A 20326-nucleotide genomic window follows, 5' to 3' on the forward strand; every position below is an offset into this window, starting at 1 on the left:
TATGTGCACACTACTACTACTACTACTGCTACTACAACATTTACTAGTTCGACTACTGCTATTACATCTGCTCCTATTGCTACTTGTATTGCAACTACATGTAAGGTTAAGGGCATTAAGATGAAAATTTTAAAAAGTATACGAATATACAGATTAAAAGAGATCAAATTGACAATATCATAGTGATGGCTCGTTGTATTATGTTGAGTGGTTATACTGCTTCTGTGACTACTATTACAACTATGCCTAAGGGTATGAAGGTGAAATTTTCAGAGAAGATTTCTAAAAATTTATGTTGTACGGATTGACAACCTGCCATTCGTGTATAGGTTGTCAAAAGAGCATATCAGCAATATTTTAAGAACAGTTTCATATGTGAAATTAAAACCTACAACGCTTCTTGTGGGGGATTTTGAGCTAAACAAAAGAAAATATTTGCATCATAATACTACTGCTTCTACTCCTACAACTACTACTATTAATACTTTTGTTATTATTGCTACTAAAACTAAGAATAATGCTATTAACTCTACTTCTACTGTTACTACTATAACTACTGGTGCTACTAATTACTCTAAGATAATTAAGGCAAAAATTTTGGGAAATGTTATAACTGTATTGAAATAAATCGAAACACACTGTCTCCACATAGGTTGTCAAGCGGATGCATCAGCAATGCTTCAGGACCGGTTGATGTCATTAAATTAAAAATATCCCCATGTATTGAAGGGGATGTTGAAAAAAAGATATGTTGCGCATATTGCCACTAATGCTACTACTGCTACTACAACTATTGCTACTTCACAAGCTAAGGGTGTTAAGGTGAAGTTTTCAAGGAATATTTAGGCGGATGCTGAACTAAATCAAAACGAAGTATGATCATGTAGATTGTCAATAGGTTGACCAAGCAATATCACGATAACGGCTTACATTATTAAGTTGACCTCTCAGGATAAGATGTGGCAGATTTTGAACTAGCCAGAAGGCACTATGTGTATACTTTTGATACTACTTCTACGGTTACTGTGATTAATGACACTTAAGGGCATTAAGCTTAAACTTTTACAAGTATACAAGTAAAAGGATATATAAGCAATATCATAGGCAGCGCTGCTCTATCAGAGCAAGTAACATCATTGAATTTTTAAACAAGCTAATTTGGATGGAAATTCAAAATTCTATTATCCTTTTAAGAGTCAAAAGAGATTGGAGGGCAATCAGCCCTTCTCTTTAGCTCATAGTTTTCTAGACCCTTCCAATCAAAATTTAAGATAGCTATTTTGTTCAGCATAGCTGAACAGTGTTGTAACTGTATCTCTAGGACCATCGCTTAGGTCAAACCCCCACAGTTATGCAATTTGCCCAATGTGTTTAAAAACTAAATGTTGTTTTAAGATTAAATCAAAATGCACTGTTTTAATGATAATTGCCAATAAGGCATCTCAGCAGTATCCCAAGATCGACTGAGAGCATTATGTTCAAACTTTCGAGGCTACTTCTTTTGCTACTTCTGTTCTTAAAATTTGGCCAAATCAAAAGAGTGTAAGTATTTCCAAGCTGCCAAAGATCATAGATAGATTTTTTTTGCGAATATTATCAAGTTTTCTATTTCAAGTGAACTAGAGGTGGCATGGAACTAAATTAAATACTACTGTTTGTGTCCAGATTTTTAAAAGGGTGTGTGTTGTTGAAAATTGCTGACAAATTTTCTTCAGCATACAAATAGCAGGCCAAATTGTAAATTCTTAAAGAAAAACCGAAAAGATTTAAACTCTTATTTTCTTTTTCCCTGAAAAGACTATGTTAATATAAAACGAACCGAAGTTAAATTAAAAAACTTTTTCCACAAAATAAGTTTTTCAAAGAAAAGTAAAGAACTCAATTAAAACAAAAGTGAGCAGAAAAAAATAATCTACAAAGCGTAAAACTACCACAATTCAGCATCGATAAATAAATGAAACCCAAAACAAACAGAAATTATAATAAATAACTGAGTCAAACTCGAAACGAGAAGAAATTAAGATTAGTAAGGTTCAGAACCCCTGTGCCTTTCCAAGGTCAGAACATAATTGGCACTTTACTAAAAAAAAAAATTTAATGTTTTTACTTTTATAACTTTAATAAATCAAATGATATTAACATTTTAATTTATATATGTCAGTATATCTATATTAAACTGACAATGCACATTCTTTTGTATTTTTTCAGGTATTCGCGTCTTATCCGGTTGTGTCTTGTATAAGATTGTCCCTGTTTGATGGTGCATTTTATTTGTTAAGAACACTTGCACGATAACTTCCAAGTTTATAGGAATATTTCAAAACTAGTCAAAGAAAATGTTATGCTATCTCTAAAAAAAGGTCCAATAAAGATCTTAATCGTTTCTTAGACTGTTTCTAAAACATACTGCGATTTTATTTCCATCGTAACTTTACGAAATTTTAAAAGAGGAATTTTTAGCAATAAAGATAATTTTTTATCAGAGCTTAGTACTATATATTCAACAACCATAACTGAGCCAAGATCTATTATGTGTACAATTCTATATAATTAATTATTGTCTTTCCTTTATAGAAATTAAATGTCACCTTAGAAGACTTTTGTAAATTAAAGAGGACATTATTTGGTTTGTATGATATAGAAATAGTTGCTGCAAATCTAAAAAAGATGATGGATGAATATCCAGAGATGTATTTTGAGATGGCACTAGAAGTCATTAATAAGCAACCTAGTTTGGCTAAACAGGTAAAGTGGCAATAAATTACCTGTTGCGTAGGGTTATTAGTAAGGATATTAAATTACTTTTTCACCTTTCTGTAGTTCTATATGACAGTGCAGCTTTAATAAACGAGACCTCAAAGAACAGAGTGATCCATTTGCCTGGAATTTCCATCATAATCCAAGACCCGGTTAATTGCGCTTACTAAGATATATTTATGCCCAAAGGCTGTGAATCCTTGCATTATGTCGTGGCTGGATACCAACGAAGTGTTACTCCTTGGTACTGCTGAGGGTGTCTCCACTCGGAGCAGCAAAGCTCTCAGTGGGCTGGTCACGGTGATTGCATCCTTTGCGAAGCTTAAGCATTGTTTTTTCTGCATAGTACTAGCGATAGAACGTTTTAGATGATCTCCACTTTGTTTAGGACTAGTGAAAGGTCGTTGATTGATTTCGTTCGCTGATTAAAGCTTTGCAAGTATCTTCCTGTTTAAGATAAATTTCAAAGAGACAAGCTTCCTGTAACTTGAACAAATACTCTTGGTGATTTTCTCGATTATTAGTAAACGGGAACTTCTGATATCATGACTGTACGTTATTCCCGGGTATTTCATGGTATTTTCTGGTAAAATTTTCGTTCGTTCAACCGTCACATATATAGGGCACATATGTCATATATGTAGGTTTTGCTGCCTGCTTGCTGAGGGACAAAGTTCAACAAACTCCGTCTTTAGTGCGTTGACTCTTAGACTGATACTTTTGTAATCAGTGATCAGGTGGTCGATATTTTCTTGTAGAGTAGCTAGGTTACCGCTTAACATCAGCAGGTTGTCAGCTACGAAAACAGGCTGAGGTTGCATAGATTGAAGCTGAGTCCTTCAGCAATGTTTTTTGTTATTTCAGATGTCAAGGTATTAAACAGGATGGGACTGTTTATTATTAATCAGTATATGGTGTACCTTGCTATACAATAAGTAAAGGTCTATTGACAATGATATTTTACTAATATCCAGAGTTATCCAGAGTAAAATACAGCGCTGATTTTAGGCTAATCAGGTTTTTCTCGGAAGTTTCTGATTGGTGAAAAAGCTGTATGGAAAATTCTTATTTCCTCAAGTTGGCTCTAGCTAAATTTTGGTTGTAGTGAAGCGCTGATTTTAGCCTAATCAGGGTTTTTTCGGAAGTTTCTGATTGGAGAAAGAAGAGCTAAGAGCTCATATGGCATTTGTGACGAGGCAAGAAGAGCTAAGAGCCAAGAGCTCATATGGTATGAGCTCTAAAAAAAATTCTAAGAATCAATAGATTGATTTAAAAGGAAAATCAGAAGCTTAATGCCGGTCCGGATTTAAAATAAGAGCTCTAAGTCACGATGTCCTTCTAAATGTCAAAATTGATTAAGATCTGATCACCCATTCGTAAGTTATAAATACCTCATTTTTTCTAATTTTTTCTCTCCCTTTAGCCCCCAGATGGTCGAATCTGGGAAAACGACTTTATCAAGTCAATTTGTGCAGCTCTCTGACACGCCTACCAATTTTCATCGTCCTAGCACGTCCAGAAGCACCAAACTCGCCAAATCATTGAACCCCTCCTCCCAACTCCCCCAAAGAGAGCGAATCCAGTACGGTTACGTCAATTACGTATCAAGGACATTGCTTATTCTATCCACCAAGCTTCATCCCGATTCCTCCACTCCAAGTGTTTTCCAAGATCTCGCCCTCCAACTCCCCCCAAATGTCAAAAGATCTGGTCGGAACTTGAAATAAGAGCTCTGAGACATAAATCCCTTCTAAATATCAAATTTAATTAAGATCCGATCACCTATTCTTAAGATAAAAATATCCCAATTTTCACGTTTTCCAAGAATTCTGGTTTCCCCCTCCAACTCCCCCCAATGTCACAGGATCTGGTCGGAATTTAAAATTAGAGCTTTAAAGCACAAGATTCTTCTAAATATCAAATTTCATTAAGATCTGTTCACCCTTTTGTAAGTTACAAATTTTTCCATCATTTTTCCAAAATACCCCCCTTCCAACTCCACCAAAGAGAGCAGATCCGGTCCGGTTATGTCAATCACGTATCTTAGACAGGTTTTATTCTTCCCTTCCAGTTTCATCCTGATCCCTTCGCTTTAAGTATTTTCTAAGATTTCCGGATCCCGCCCCAACCGCCCCCCCCCCCCCCAACGACGCTGGATCCGGTTTAGATTTAAAATAAGAGATCTGAGTTACGAGGTCCTTCTAAATATGAAGTTTCATGAAGATCCGATCACTCCTTCGTAAGTTAAAAAAACGTCATTTTTCTAATTTTTCAGAATTAACCCCCCCCCCCAATGGAGCGGATCCGTTTCAATTATGTAAATCATGCATCTAAGAGTTCTGCTTATTTTTCGCACCAAGTTTCATCCGGATTCCTCCAATCGAAGCATTTCCCATGATTTTAGCCCCCCCCAAACTCCCCCCAATGTCACCAGATCCGGTTGCCATTTAAAATAAGAGCTTTGAGACACGATATGCTTCTAAATATCAAATTTCATTGAGATCTGATCACCCGTTCGTAAGTTAAAAATACCTCATTTTTTCTAATTTTTCAGAATTACCCCCCCCCCAGATTTTAGGTTTCCTCCTCCCAACTCCCCCCCCCCTAATGTCACCAGATCCGGTCGGGATTTAAAATAGAAGCTCTGAGACACGATATCCTTCCAAACATCAAATTTCATTAAGATCTGATCAGCCGTTCGTACGTTAAAAATGCTTCATTTTTTCTATTTTTTCCGAATTAACGGGCCCCCCACTCCCCCCCAGTTCTTTAAATCGGGAAAATTAAATTTCTAATTTAATCTGGTCCACGATACGCCTGCCAAATTTCATCTTCCTAGAAGTGCCTGGAAGTGCCTAAAGTAGCAAAACCGGCACCGACACACCGACAGAATTTGCGATTGCTATATGTCACTTGGTTAATACCAAGTGCCATAAAAACTGGCTATCTTGGTAAAATTGGCATTAAAACAGTTTAGTTTGAAAACTATATGGACGGCCAACATGAAAGGAAAGTATTTCTGATAATATGTCAAGTAATTGATCCATCACTTATGTAGGGAAGGAGCCTCTTTGTCTAACCCCTCCTTAAAATATTTATAATTTTATTATGTTCGATAATTTAATGCCAATCTCGTGTTTCTGCTTTATCGTCCTAGCAACCGTCCTCCAAGAAAAAAACTAAAACTACTAAACGATTATGTAAAATTTACTAATTTAGTATTGGCTGTTGACTTTTTTTTTATTGAGTCAGTGAACGAATTTGCCCTCTTATGATTTAGATAAGTGTAGGGCACGCTAAGAGTTGCCAAAAGCAGAGAAAAGATCGTATATTTGACAATGCACTAAACGCATATATATACAGTGCAGAAAGATACTTATCACATTAATTACAAGACAAATATAACGTCAACATAATACAAACTAATCAAAATATTTATAAGTCACCTGCTTCCAGACTAAGTATCTCCTATCTTTTCAACGTAGGTAATCTTTTAGTTTATGTTTTCTAACTTAGCTAAAAACAAATTAGCCAAAAAAAATTCTAAAAAAATTAACTTAAAACTACCTAAAATAATATATTAGTCATAGGATTATTTTAGTAGTATTTTAGAACACATTGAAGCCCCGAGAAAGAAAAAGTGTTGAAAGGTTTTCTGGAAATTTCAGATAAAATTCTCGTTAAGATAATCTTCAAAGATTTCTTGTGGCTCGAATTCTCGAAAAAAAAAAATTCTGCAAAAAGCTTTAAAACATGAATTTTGTTCTCCTGTAAATTATAAAAAACTTTAAAAAGAAACTTTTCTAAAATAATCAGCTTCAAAATCTCCAAAAAACGATCAATATAAGTGTTTCTCTTGAAAGCATTTCTAGTGCCAAAAGCTGACATATACGGTGCTGTCTTCCCAAAGTTAATAATAAATTCTGTCGTTTTTACCTTGCTGTCTGGAAGCTCTTTAGCTAAAGCTCACTTAAGCCTGAGCAAATGCTCAGCAGCTTAATGTCAACACACAAAAGACAAAAGAGCTCCTTAAAGCTTGAGAAAAACAATTGAACGCCATCTTTTAAGTCCAAAAGGGTAGGATTCCAGCTTTCTTAAATGGTCAATTTCTTATAATCCCTTTCCTTAGAATTACCATAAATGTTCGTTATTTTATATTCCATGTTTTAAAAAGTTATACTTTTGAAATATAATTTTGCCTTTGCGTACAATATGCCTAGGAAGTTTTCTGTACCCTTTTTAGTCGTTGAACATTTTGATTCATTGTGTAGTTCTTGTTAATTACTTGTCTTTACTTTTTACGCAATGATTTTTATTTTAGATTACGCGTTTCATATTGAATAATCAAAAACTACCACATAATGCTGCTATGCTTCGGTTTCTTAGAAGTATTATAGATGGTGCCAATCCGTGTTTGCAGCGCTACATCAAAACCAAGTTAAAGAAAAAGCTATATGAATGCGATTTTGGAAAAATTGATACTGAGGAAATAAAAGGGTAAGACTCACATTTTTCTTTCTTTCAAATTCTTTCTTTTTTTTAGATTTTTTGTTGGAGGTTATCACATGAGTAGTGTTTGCTCCAATAAAAGTGAGTTTTCTCGCTCTTTTTCTAAAAGAAAAACACCGGGAAAAACCTAGACAAAATTGCATTACTAATAATTTGCTTCAGTCATATTTATCATATGTGATTATTATTACCACGGCTTTTTACCACTGTTATCAGCGCTGCCATTTTACCAACCTGATAAATAGGAAGCAAAACGGGTTTCCATAAAAATAAAATTTTGAAAAGTCGAAGCTAAAAAAAAAAAAAAAGACAGCAATTAAAATAGCCTGCTACTCAAGTGAAAAGCAAAAGGGTGACGGGAAAAGGAAAACTTATTCAAGGATAGGATTAAAAACGTTCAGTGTTGCTCAACGTTTTATTGTTTTTTTCTATTTTTTCATTTTTTTTTTACTTCTTCTTGTTCTAAAGACGCTTTTGCGAAGTTCTATGCCGAAGTATCACAATTTTCAATTTTGTTCACTAGATGTAAATGTTGTTTTGTTTTTCCTAGACACCCCTCCCTTATGAATATTTTGAAAAGAATACTAAATTTGGACGAATAATCCTCTCACTTTCACTAAAGTTTTGGCTGTGTTTACTTATGTGTGTTTTGCAGTGATGATTTTTCGGATTGACACCTCCTCTTTCATTTTGGGAAAACATGATTATAATATAAAAATTACATTCATATGCTTGCCAGCACAGAAATTGGATGGCTGGGGAACCCGCAAGGAATAAGATATTTTCAAAGATGTTCCCATGAAACCTCTGAATATTATAGCCCTAATCTTCCTTTTCGTCATCGTTACTGGTTTGCTGAAGATTTCTCCAGTCAGACCAGATATCGCCTTTGAATACAACAGCCCTATCAAGTTAGAATAATCAAACCCTGCTACACAGGTTTTTTTTCTGGGTTGATAACTCCTCCCTCATTGGGGAAAAACTGGGTTAACATAAATATTATATACATATTCTTGCCTGCACAGAAAGGGATGGGGAAAAGGGACATGTTCATAGATATCTCCTACAAAGGTCCGAAAGTTATGCCACTAAAACTTATTGTTTTAATTTTAAATGTTTTGTTAAAGGTTTCTTCAATCAGACGAGATATTACCTCTAAATACATCACGCCGAACAATTGAGACTATTGAAGATGCAGTGGTAATGCTTGGTTTTACCCCAACTCCAAGCTTCGTTCAGAAAGAAAAGTTAGAACGTGCTGTTGAGGATTTCCAGCCGTCTTTGAACTTGTTGAAAAATCTTGTCAACAGTGTATCATCAAACGTTATTATCAAGTGGGGGAAAAGGCTGCTCGAATTGTCTTCTCCTGAGGGTGATTATCTTCTTAAACTGTTGCAAATCGTTTTAAAAGTTAAAGATGAAATAACGCAAATGCAACTGATTAAGGAATATTTACGGGTCTTGCCACGGAGTCTCGAGGTAAGATTTAATTCTTTTATTTATTGTTTTTTGTGCTTCTGTTATATCTGTCAAACTTTTCAGTGACTTCACGTGTTTTTTTTTACGAATTTAAGTTTTTTCGGCTCATCAGATTTTGATATATATATATATATATATATATATATATATATATATATATATATATATATATATATATATATATATATATATATATATATATATAAATCAGCTTTCTTTGAAAGAAAGATGAGTGTGTCTTTCGACTTACATACAGATGATTCATGCTTTCAGATTTACAAAAAACAAATCGTTTACAAAAAACAGCTTCCCAATCCTTTGGTATTGCCTGTTTTGTGGGATCATTCAGTTTAGCTTTCCGAAACAGTTTAGCAGGCCAGAAAAAGTTTTATTTTATATTAAAAGTTTAATTTTATTTTATATTAAAATAAAAGCTTACCTGTATGAGAACCTATATTTCTAGATTATTCTAGGCTGTCTAAAAACTAACCAGACCCTCAATAATTGAACTAAGGAAGAGAGGCTTAGAAAAATTGTTTTTGGGAATTGCAAATAAGAGTTCGTTTTTAACTATCTTTAAGTCAACTGGGTTTAAACATTTAAGTTTGTTTGTAACGAAGTATAAACATTCATTTAAAGACTAACATTTGCTTAGTGTTAGTGTAAATTCATTCCCGTTTTGCGCGTCGTCAGTTCCTATGTTATACGTTGCTGATTTATTTTCTAAACAAGAAAATGTCTCAAAGCTTTAAGCACATTTCATTTTTGCTTTTCGTAAAGTATATAGCCTATATTGAACTAGCCATTTTATTGAGTAGGGCAGATGCATCTAAATAAGCATTTTTCATTTTTTAAGCATATGTATATATATATATATATATATATATATATATATATATATATATATATATATATATATATATATATATATATATATATATATATATCATGAAAAGAGAAATCACCAATGCTACAGCACAAACACAAAAAAAAAAAAAAAAAAAAAAAGGAGACAGAAGGAGAAAAGGAAGACTGTTTTCCTAAATTAGTGATTAATATAGACCAGCACTTGAATGAGGCCTTAACCCTACTCATCCATACAATCACATAGGTCAAACAGCATAGCCACACACAATCAACCATAAAGAATAATCCATGGACAGGCAGTCATGTCGTCAATAAGTATAAGTCGTCATTTACCAAACCATAGAAAAAATAATATAGACAAATAATTCAGAGGCAACACCCAACATAAGGGCTCATCAGGAGAATACACTGGCCTATATAGGGTTTCGCCACTCTAAATTCTCTACCCAGCACAGTGTTGTGGCTACCACAGAATATCCATGGCATCCCCGCGTCAGGTATCACCCCCAAAATACATGTCTATGAAAAAAACAGCAAATGTAAAACAACCAAGTAAAACCAAAACAAGCTTATCCTGTTAATATATCCCTCCCTTTAGCAACAATAGGTAAACTAAATATTATAAATTTTACCAAATCACAAATATTAACACATTGCAAAAAACCTGAATGAACTAAACAATTATATAATTCATCTTTACCATGTGGCTAATTTTTTAAAAAATTCCGCTCAAATAGAAACACAATTCAAAATAAATGGCGCTGTGACAACATTTCTCGAACCTCCGAAATTAGTCAAAAATTTCTTTAAGTATTTCTAGATAATTCTTTTGATATTTATTTAAAAGTTCGTTATAATGAAAACTAAATTTTTTAAATTGCCAAGTTAATTTATTTGCAGAAAAACCTCTTGATATCAATTTTTGGCTTAAGATTTTACATCTATTTTTAAAATCAATATAATTACTACAAATCCTTGCATAACGAAGTAACTGTGAGAAAAACGCTGAATATGTGATATTTGAGTGTATATTACTTTCAGGGAATGGGAAACTAATCACTTCAAAATCAAAATCATCCGTTTTATTATACATTTTAAAACTTAATTTATTATTATCACAAATATTAATATTTAAATCTAAGAAATGATCTTCATGACCAGCGCCATGACTAGGCTCAAGAATAAGCTCTGATGGATATATATTTTTAGAAATATCAATGAAATCCTTACAATTTAAGACCAAAATATCATCTAAATATCTTTTATTATTTGACAAAGCATGTTTTAAATTAATTGGATTATTCTTATCCATCATATATTTATATTCTAGTTGACTTAAAAACAAGTCAGCTATAAATGGGCTGGCATTCCCCCCCATGGGAATTCCCATAATTTGCTTGTACAAATCACCCCCAAATCTTATATAAGTATTGTATAAAACAAATTCCAATAACTCAAAAATCATATCCAAGCTGTAACATCTCAAGTTAACTGTAGTATTAAAGCAGTTTGTCCATATGGCTTTTTTATTATAACTGTCTATTTTTAAGAACCTTTTACTAGATAAGAGGAAAGATTTCTTTATAACAGTTTTTAAATTATCTAACACTAAATTGAGTGATAAATTAGTATACATTGTCGCAAAATCGAAAGACTCAATTCTTTTAGCTGAAACCATTGTTAAAGAATCTATCACCTGCAGTGAATTATTAACACTCCAATATGGATTAAAATTCGAAAATTTTTTAATACCAGAACAATAGGTTTTAAGTTTATTTACAATTTCCTTTAAAATTAAAGAGAGGTCAGTAGCAGCAATGCGGGTTGGACATTTAGCTGCTCCAGCAATAAACCGTGGTTTAGGGGGATTCTTATGAAATTTTACAGTCCAATATAGGAAAGGGAACTTTTTATCATTGTCATTTATTTTAATATTAAAATTTTTAAAAAGTATTTCTTCAGTCTTTTCAATTAAATTCTCATCCTCTATATTTACCTTTTCATAAACATTAGTTGTGCCTAACTCCCTTTTTAAGATATCACAATACAGCTTCTGACAAATTATGGCAAAATTATTATTAGCTTTATCCACTGGCACAATTACAAATTCATTCTTTAGATTAGCAATTGCTTGTTTAATCTTCGCATTATAAAATAATGATTTAGTGTTACTATTTTTTAAGTTAGAATATATTTTATTTCTTACTCTACTAATAATTAAATTCTTCCAACTTTGAAAACTCTCTTTATTTTTATTCTCTTTCTTACACCACTTATCAATAAATAAATCAAAATCATTTTCCAAGCCATCAAGAACACTCGATGGTTTCAGATGATGAGAAAGACGGAAATTTGCCCCTTTATTCATTATAATTTGAAGATCATCTTGCTTTATTATTGACAAGTCCCCTGTTATAACATGTTTGTAAGTAGGATTTACAAATGGGCCAAGTTGCTTACAATTACAAACCGGTTTCCAATTTATATCGCTATCTAGTTTTTTTAGTATTAAATTATAATTAAAAATAATTTGCCCAATAGTTTTTGAAAATTTATAAGTTAAAACTGGACTATCATTATAATTTAAATTACTAGGAAGGGCCTGTTTCACATGCCGCTGATTTAAAATTTCTGGTAAATTAATATCTTCAATCTGCTTACAAGTAAAATTAATAGGTAAATATAATCTGTTATCCTTATTACTAATCTTATCGAACTTTTTCTTTTTTGAAATAAATTTCATTTTAGATAGAATGCAAATTGTATCACATATTACTTTAAAATTATAATCAAGAGCTGTATTATTCTTCACAATCCAGAAAAGTTTGATTAAATTCCTCTTGGATAAATTATTTAGACACTTTATTACAGAAATCATACCCCTAGATTCAAGTAGCTGGCATAGATCTATAGAAAGCATATGTACATCTAATTCATTTTTTCTATTATTTTTCCTATGTCCTCTCGATCGTTTTTTACGTTTGGTAGGACAAGTAAAAGAAGGATGGTCCATAAAACCATCAATACATTTAACAACAACATGAGACATGTCACCATATTTTGCTACACGATCATTTAACCCAAAAGGATAAGCTGTACCAAGAGTATGGATCCAGAAATCCTCCTGTTTACGTAGTCTATTATTCTTCTCTTCTTTATTTAAATTTTCTAATTCTAAATTTTCTAAAATTGTGACAGTTATATCTGATATGGAACATTTACCATTACTACAATGTTGAACTAGATAGTTATTAGTTTTTTCATTATTAACTGTTGTCTTGTGTCCAGAAAATCTTTTATATATATTATTAGTTGTTTCCCCCACATATTGTAGGCAGCATTTATTACATTCTAATAGGTAAATTACATTGGTTGTTCTACAATTAACATTACCACGTAACTTGCATGCAAAATTTTTATTATACAATGTACTTTTAACAGAAGTCCGTGGGACAAAATGATCTTGGCAAAGAAAACAACGACTTTTACACTTACTAACTTTCAAAAAATCGTTCCGAGTTCCGAGGCTAATATTTGTGTTTTGTTGCATAAAAAGTTATTGAAAATGAATCCAAAACAAACCAACATCCAAATCAAAATCCAACAATCAAAGTCCAGAAAACATGCCAAGGTCAATAGGTCAATAGGTCAATAAATACATAAGCAAAGAGATGAAAGAACATGAAATTTGCATAAGTGCCATCTCACCAATAATTAACAATATCAGGTTAAAAACCTGGACCAGGGTAAAGGTCTGTCGGGGAGAAAACTAAAAAAATTTTCTCCACCAGCACTGGATCCAACCTGGAATAATATCATGAAAAGAGAAATCACCAATGCTACAGCACAAACACACAAAAAAAAAAAAAAAAAAAAAAAAAAAAAAAAAAAAAAAAAAAAAAAAAAAAAAAAAAAAAAAAAAAAAAAAGGAGACAGAAGGAGAAAAGGAAGACTGTTTTCCTAAATTAGTGATTAATATAGACCAGCACTTGAATGAGGCCTTAACCCTACTCATCCATACAATCACATAGGTCAAACAGCATAGCCACACACAATCAACCATAAAGAATAATCCATGGACAGGCAGTCATGTCGTCAATAAGTATAAGTCGTCATTTACCAAACCATAGAAAAAATAATATAGACAAATAATTCAGAGGCAACACCCAACATAAGGGCTCATCAGGAGAATACACTGGCCTATATAGGGTTTCGCCACTCTAAATTCTCTACCCAGCACAGTGTTGTGGCTACCACAGAATATCCATGGCATCCCCGCGTCAGGTATCACCCCCAAAATACATGTCTATGAAAAAAACAGCAAATGTAAAACAACCAAGTAAAACCAAAACAAGCTTATCCTGTTAATATATCCCTCCCTTTAGCAACAATAGGTAAACTAAATATTATAAATTTTACCAAATCACAAATATTAACACATTGCAAAAAACCTGAATGAACTAAACAATTATATAATTCATCTTTACCATGTGGCTAATTTTTTAAAAAATTCCGCTCAAATAGAAACACAATTCAAAATAAATGGCGCTGTGACAACATTTCTCGAACCTCCGAAATTAGTCAAAAATTTCTTTAAGTATTTCTAGATAATTCTTTTGATATTTATTTAAAAGTTCGTTATAATGAAAACTAAATTTTTTAAATTGCCAAGTTAATTTATTTGCAGAAAAACCTCTTGATATCAATTTTTGGCTTAAGATTTTACATCTATTTTTAAAATCAATATAATTACTACAAATCCTTGCATAACGAAGTAACTGTGAGAAAAACGCTGAATATGTGATATTTGAGTGTATATTACTTTCAGGGAATGGGAAACTAATCACTTCAAAATCAAAATCATCCGTTTTATTATACATTTTAAAACTTAATTTATTATTATCACAAATATTAATATTTAAATCTAAGAAATGATCTTCATGACCAGCGCCATGACTAGGCTCAAGAATAAGCTCTGATGGATATATATTTTTAGAAATATCAATGAAATCCTTACAATTTAAGACCAAAATAGCATCTAAATATCTTTTATTATTTGACAAAGCATGTTTTAAATTAATTGGATTATTCTTATCCATCATATATTTATATTCTAGTTGACTTAAAAACAAGTCAGCTATAAATGGGCTGGCATTCCCCCCCATGGGAATTACCATAATTTGCTTGTACAAATCACCCCCAAATCTTATATAAGTATTGTATAAAACAAATTCCAATAACTCAAAAATCATATCCAAGCTGTAACATCTCAAGTTAACTGTAGTATTAAAGCAGTTTGTCCATATGGCTTTTTTATTATAACTGTCTATTTTTAAGAACCTTTTACTAGATAAGAGGAAAGATTTCTTTATAACAGTTTTTAAATTATCTAACACTGAATTGAGTGATAAATTAGTATACATTGTCGCAAAATCGAAAGACTCAATTCTTTTAGCTGAAACCATTGTTAAAGAATCTATCACCTGCAGTGAATTATTAACACTCCAATATGGATTAAAATTCGAAAATTTTTTAATACCAGAACAATAGGTTTTAAGTTTATTTACAATTTCCTTTAAAATTAAAGAGAGGTCAGTAGCAGCAATGCGGGTTGGACATTTAGCTGCTCCAGCAATAAACCGTGGTTTAGGGGGATTCTTATGAAATTTTACAGTCCAATATAGGAAAGGGAACTTTTTATCATTGTCATTTATTTTAATATTAAAATTTTTAAAAAGTATTTCTTCAGTCTTTTCAATTAAATTCTCATCCTCTATATTTACCTTTTCATAAACATTAGTTAACATTAGTTAAACATTAGTATAAACATATATATATATATATATATAAATAGTTAAGCCAATATAAAGTAAAGCCGAAAGTTTTGGTTAGGACCCATGTCCTATCCTGTATATTATTATTATTATTATTATTATTATTATTATTATTATTATTATTTATTGGAAAATCTGTCATATAAACGAAAGAAAAAAAAACAAACAAGAAGAAATACACACTGAGCGCAAAGACAAACCCTTAGCCGATACCAATGACTAGAGATGGTCCAACTTCGGCAAACAGGAATTATAAGCACGAAAATAAACCATAAATTACTAACAAAATTTAAAAATTACTGCACGATATTAGGTCATGACACAGAAATACAAAAATACAAAGTTTTGAACAAGACGGTGCAAAAGAGATAGAGAAAAAAGGAAAACAAACACAACAGCATAAAAAAAAGGCACAGACTGCTAAAATAGTACAGAATACCATTCATGGGCAGTCATATTCACTTTTTATTGAGTTTAGCTATTGCTCTAGCTACTCCAATATTCGGGTCAGCAATTTTAAACTGACGGTCCATTTTTGAGTTGCTTTGCCAGGGTGGAATGCGGAATAGATATTTTGCAAAACGGAAGAAGATTGAGCGTATTTTTGTTTGGTCAGTAATAGTTAACAGTTTCTAAAAGGGTGAAATATACAGAACGTAAAGGTGAGCTATTGCATTGAAAAGGCTAGCTAGCAAATACCGGTTGAATCTGAACTTGCAGGAAATTATTGACGTATAAGATGCGGAAATTCGGCGGGTTAGATGTTCAATAAGGAGGTACCGGGTGTGACGTTTGGATGAGCCTATAGGGAGACCAAGATAGACAAGGTGATCGACAGGTTGACCCACAGAATTCCCAAGTTTGACTCAATGACATATGTACATATAAGCCTTCTGCTCTTTAAGCTATGGTTTGACTTCGCTTAAAATTTAAAGAGGATATATAAAAACCTTAAAAGTTTAACGACCCCTGGACAAAAGATCCTTAAAAATGAGCGTCTTTTCATTTTTTTTGTTGAATTTCTCTATGCATCCTTTAATTTAACACTGACCTGAGTTTGGAGCCGGGTGGTATTGGCAAAGGAGCTTTTGGAGGTCACCAGGGGGACTGTTTTTTTAGAAAGGAGGGACTGGAAATTCGGAAAAATTGTATTTTGGTTCCAGTCCTTGAATTTCCTCCTGTTTCCAGAAATTGGACCCTACAGTTTTATCCAATGGTGCTTGATGCTTCTCAAAAGTTCGTGGTCCAAGGATATATCTTTTGGAGTAGGACTAAAAAATGTATCCAACACGTGCCAAAACCGTGAAAAATTTCCCAAAAAATCGGGTAAAATTAGGTTTCTTTTCAATCTTTACCTCGCTCGGAAATTCTCGGCGACCTATATCCTTCCCATTCAAAATTAAAATAGCATCCATTGTGGTGACACCCAGCTATATGGATTTTTATTTATGCTCGTCTGTTTTTCCAGTTAATAAAATTGGAATAACCTAACGGCTAAGGGAAATTCTTTCTTCTGAATAAGACTTTTCCTAATGCTTAATCTTTTTTGTATTTTAGATTACTGCGAAAAAACCATCAGCTATTAGACTAAGATATTTAGCAGTGGTTGATCAGCTGTTTGTTGCTTGTACAAAGTACGGATTGGAGGAAGAACTTTTAAATCACGTTCCAGTTATTCTATCGTGCTTGAAGCATGAACTTTCTTCCTATTATCACTTTGAAGAGTCAATTGAAGATTACAACCTTATTAAGGAAATGGTGAAACTTATTGATGAAGACCCATCTTTAAAAGAATTGTCACCTCAGCTGTCTAAAGTCTGTCGGTACGTCTCTTGACCTCTTTTGTTAAATTGTATTCGTTCTTCTGCGTTGTTTTCATTAATTCATTCGTTCTCGAAATATTCACTGTGTATTCGTTCATCGTATTTTGCCTGTTTTAGCAGGAATAAATATATAAAATTGGTTTTGTAATGATACCTAGAATGAAATAAAAAATAATGAGGCTCAGTTTGCCATGCAGATTTGGTTACAAACGGGAAATAGTCCTTCTAAAACATCAGAATGTATCTATCTTTCATTACTTATGAATTGAGCTATTAATTAGCGTTGAAAGTACGTTCTTGTTGCAGTTTGCGGATGTAGCTTATATTCAGTTTATGATACCCTTTTGGGCGAAAATTTAAAGTTAAGATTCTTCCATGGTTAACAAATATATGCCTGGGTGGTAATTACAGACAAAAAGTATACGATACATATGTCTATAATCCCTGTCTTACAAGTTAAAAAAAAAGGTTGGATATCATGGGGTCTTTAGGCTATACATGACCTCGATCATAGATGTTAGAAGCGTGAGAAACTGGGAATAAACGAGCACGAGCACAAGCACCAAATTGATTGGTATCATCAAAACTATTCCAGTTGAACGTATTTCAGTATGTTCAGTTGAGCAGTTTGTCTGTGGTGGTAATCCTGATTTTATATATGTTTAGAGACGAACTACACCGCCTCTATCGGCTCCATGTTGTGTCATTTTCTTTCTTTAAATTAATGGTATATTGTTACTGGCCATTAGGCTACAAGTAATACTATATCACGCAGTTATAACAATAAAAAGACAAGAGAGCATAAAGAAGGATAATTATAAAAAGAAAAAAAGGGAAAACGCCGATGCTTTAACAAGAACCTAGGCAAAGCGTAGGTCCTTTTTATCTTCGGGCCAGAAAAAACAAAGAGAAAAGGGTTAATCTAAAAGTGAAAACTGTGAGAAATAGAACGACTTGAAAAACACAACAAAGAATAAAATAAGTTGAACTTCAAACTGACTAAATGATGAATATAGAAAGCTAAGGGACAGTCACTTAATTTTCTTTTCATGTTAATCGATGTCTCTTTGAAGTGAGAGTCTCTTTTATCCGTCTTTTTTTGTTCATTGTTTAATTTTCGGTTTTTTATGTCTCGTTTTTTATCTGCTGGTATTTTTTTTTCATCTCTTCTAGATTAGATACGTGTTTATTTGTATATATTTTCTCAGTTTTGCTCTTCAAGTATAAATTATCTCCAATTTTTTATTTGGTTTTTGGTATTTTTCCTTATGTCTCTTTTTTTACATTGTTCATTTCACGTTTCCTTTTGTTGTATTGCCATCATATCATGTCGAATTTCTTAATATGTTTTACTGATGCATTGTTGCGATGCACTGTTGCACTGTTAGCCTAGAAATTAGTTCTAACACTGGCCTTCCTAGTAGTTACTATAAAAACAATAAGAAAGGAAAACAATTAAAGTTCAGAGCTGGGGAAAAAAGAAGGAAGAGATGCTTTGATTCCTGTCAAGGGCTTCCATCAGGTTGTCTTTGGAGCAGGAGAAATAGGAGAAGAAACTAAAGCAAAATCAACGCAAGGAAACTGTGAGAAGCTAGAAAACTGGAAAGTTCTTAAAAAAAGAAACTGAAACTGATTCTATGCCTAATAAGATAAGCGGAGAATGAAGCAAAGCAACCAAATGGCTGGACCCACCATTCTTGTAAGCTGTTCTATCTTAGAATTTATCTTTCACTCGTCTCTTTCTTTTTATTGGATTGTATACTTTATTCGGTTTGGGCTAGCTTTCTTTGGTTTTACATTTATATATTTGACTGTTTTGCCTTTAAAGTTTTTAGTTTATGTCAATGTTCTTGTCATAGTTTTTTTTTCTCTGCGAAAATACAAATGCACCTTTGATTTGAAGCAGGAATCCCTAAATTTTTGGAAGAAAAGGGTCAGACGTTAACCCTCTTCGCTTTCTCTTGCAGTTTATGATAATCATCCTACCGTTGTAATTATTAATATTACGTAATATCTTTTTACGTTAAAGTGCGTATGTTCTAATGAATTTTTTTTACATTGGCTGTAATATCTAGCTAGATTATAAAAAAAGACGATAGTACTTCAACAAGGGCATAGCAGGGCTATGCTAATTTTTCCAAACAGTTTTACTTTTTATTTCCTTTTTTAATGACCCTTGTTGTTTACCAGCCCTCAAGGGCTAGGGGCAGAAACTTCACTTGTCAACCACTTTTTATTTAGAATCCTTGCCCCGGGCTGTATCCATTAAAAGGGGTCTTGAAATAATCTACAGACGAGTTTCCAGGGATATGGTTCCTAGGGATTTTCTTCCAAGTGTAAGTATGATTTCTGGCAAAGATGTCCTACGACTGATCATGGGGGTTGTCTTCTCATGTAAGTAGTTTGGAAATGCCACGTTTTTGTGTTCTTGCTCTATTCTCTTAGGAAATGGTGGTCTTATTCGAGATAGCTTGTCAAAAGCCATTCCTATAATATATTTATATTATAAAGAAATATAATATATATCATTCGGCTCGGGTTAAATTTCTTGGGTTTATATCATATTTTGACTGTTCTGACTATGAGATTTTTGGTTTGTGTCGGTCTTCTTGTTATACTTTTTTTCCTCTGTTTATTTTGTCCTTTGCGAAAACAAGTATGGAACTTTGGTTTGAAGCTGGAACTGCTAAGTATTTGGAAGGGAAGAGCCAAACGTTAACTTTTCGCTAACGTAGAAATGTTAACGTTTAACGTAAACATTACACGCAAAAATGTTAACGTTAACTGCTCTTCCTATCCTTCCGTTCTAATTTTTAATGTTATGAAACATTTTTTTGATCAAAGCGCATATGTTGTTATGAAATATTTAATTTCCTGTTGTTTTAGCTTTAATATCTAACTAAACTGAAAAGAATTACTTCTACCAGGGTTTAGAAGGGCTATGCTAATTTTTCCAAACGGTTTCACTTTTTATTTCTTTTTTTAGTGACCCTCCTTGATCACCAGTCCCCTAAAAGACTAAAAGTCCCCTAAAATGCTAGGGGTGGATATTTTACT

General features: G+C 32.7%; 1 protein-coding gene across 3 annotated transcripts in view; it reads left to right on the forward strand.

Annotated features, from left to right (window-relative positions):
- Positions 1 to 20326, forward strand: part of LOC136027081 (huntingtin-like) — a 187663-nt gene that overhangs the window by 114245 nt on the left and 53092 nt on the right. For all 3 annotated transcript variants that reach the window (XR_010617489.1, XM_065704020.1, XM_065704021.1), the window contains exons 24-27: positions 2575 to 2745; positions 7079 to 7254; positions 8394 to 8745; positions 17004 to 17269. Coding sequence is in view for 2 of the 3 variants with exons in the window: in XM_065704020.1 (XP_065560092.1) it covers positions 2575 to 2745; positions 7079 to 7254; positions 8394 to 8745; positions 17004 to 17269 (965 nt within the window). In the remaining variant the exon portion in view is untranslated. The remainder of the gene's footprint in view (positions 1 to 2574; positions 2746 to 7078; positions 7255 to 8393; positions 8746 to 17003; positions 17270 to 20326) is intronic.

This window comes from Artemia franciscana, chromosome 5 (assembly GCF_032884065.1).
Source record: "Artemia franciscana chromosome 5, ASM3288406v1, whole genome shotgun sequence".
NCBI lineage: Eukaryota > Metazoa > Arthropoda > Branchiopoda > Anostraca > Artemiidae > Artemia > Artemia franciscana.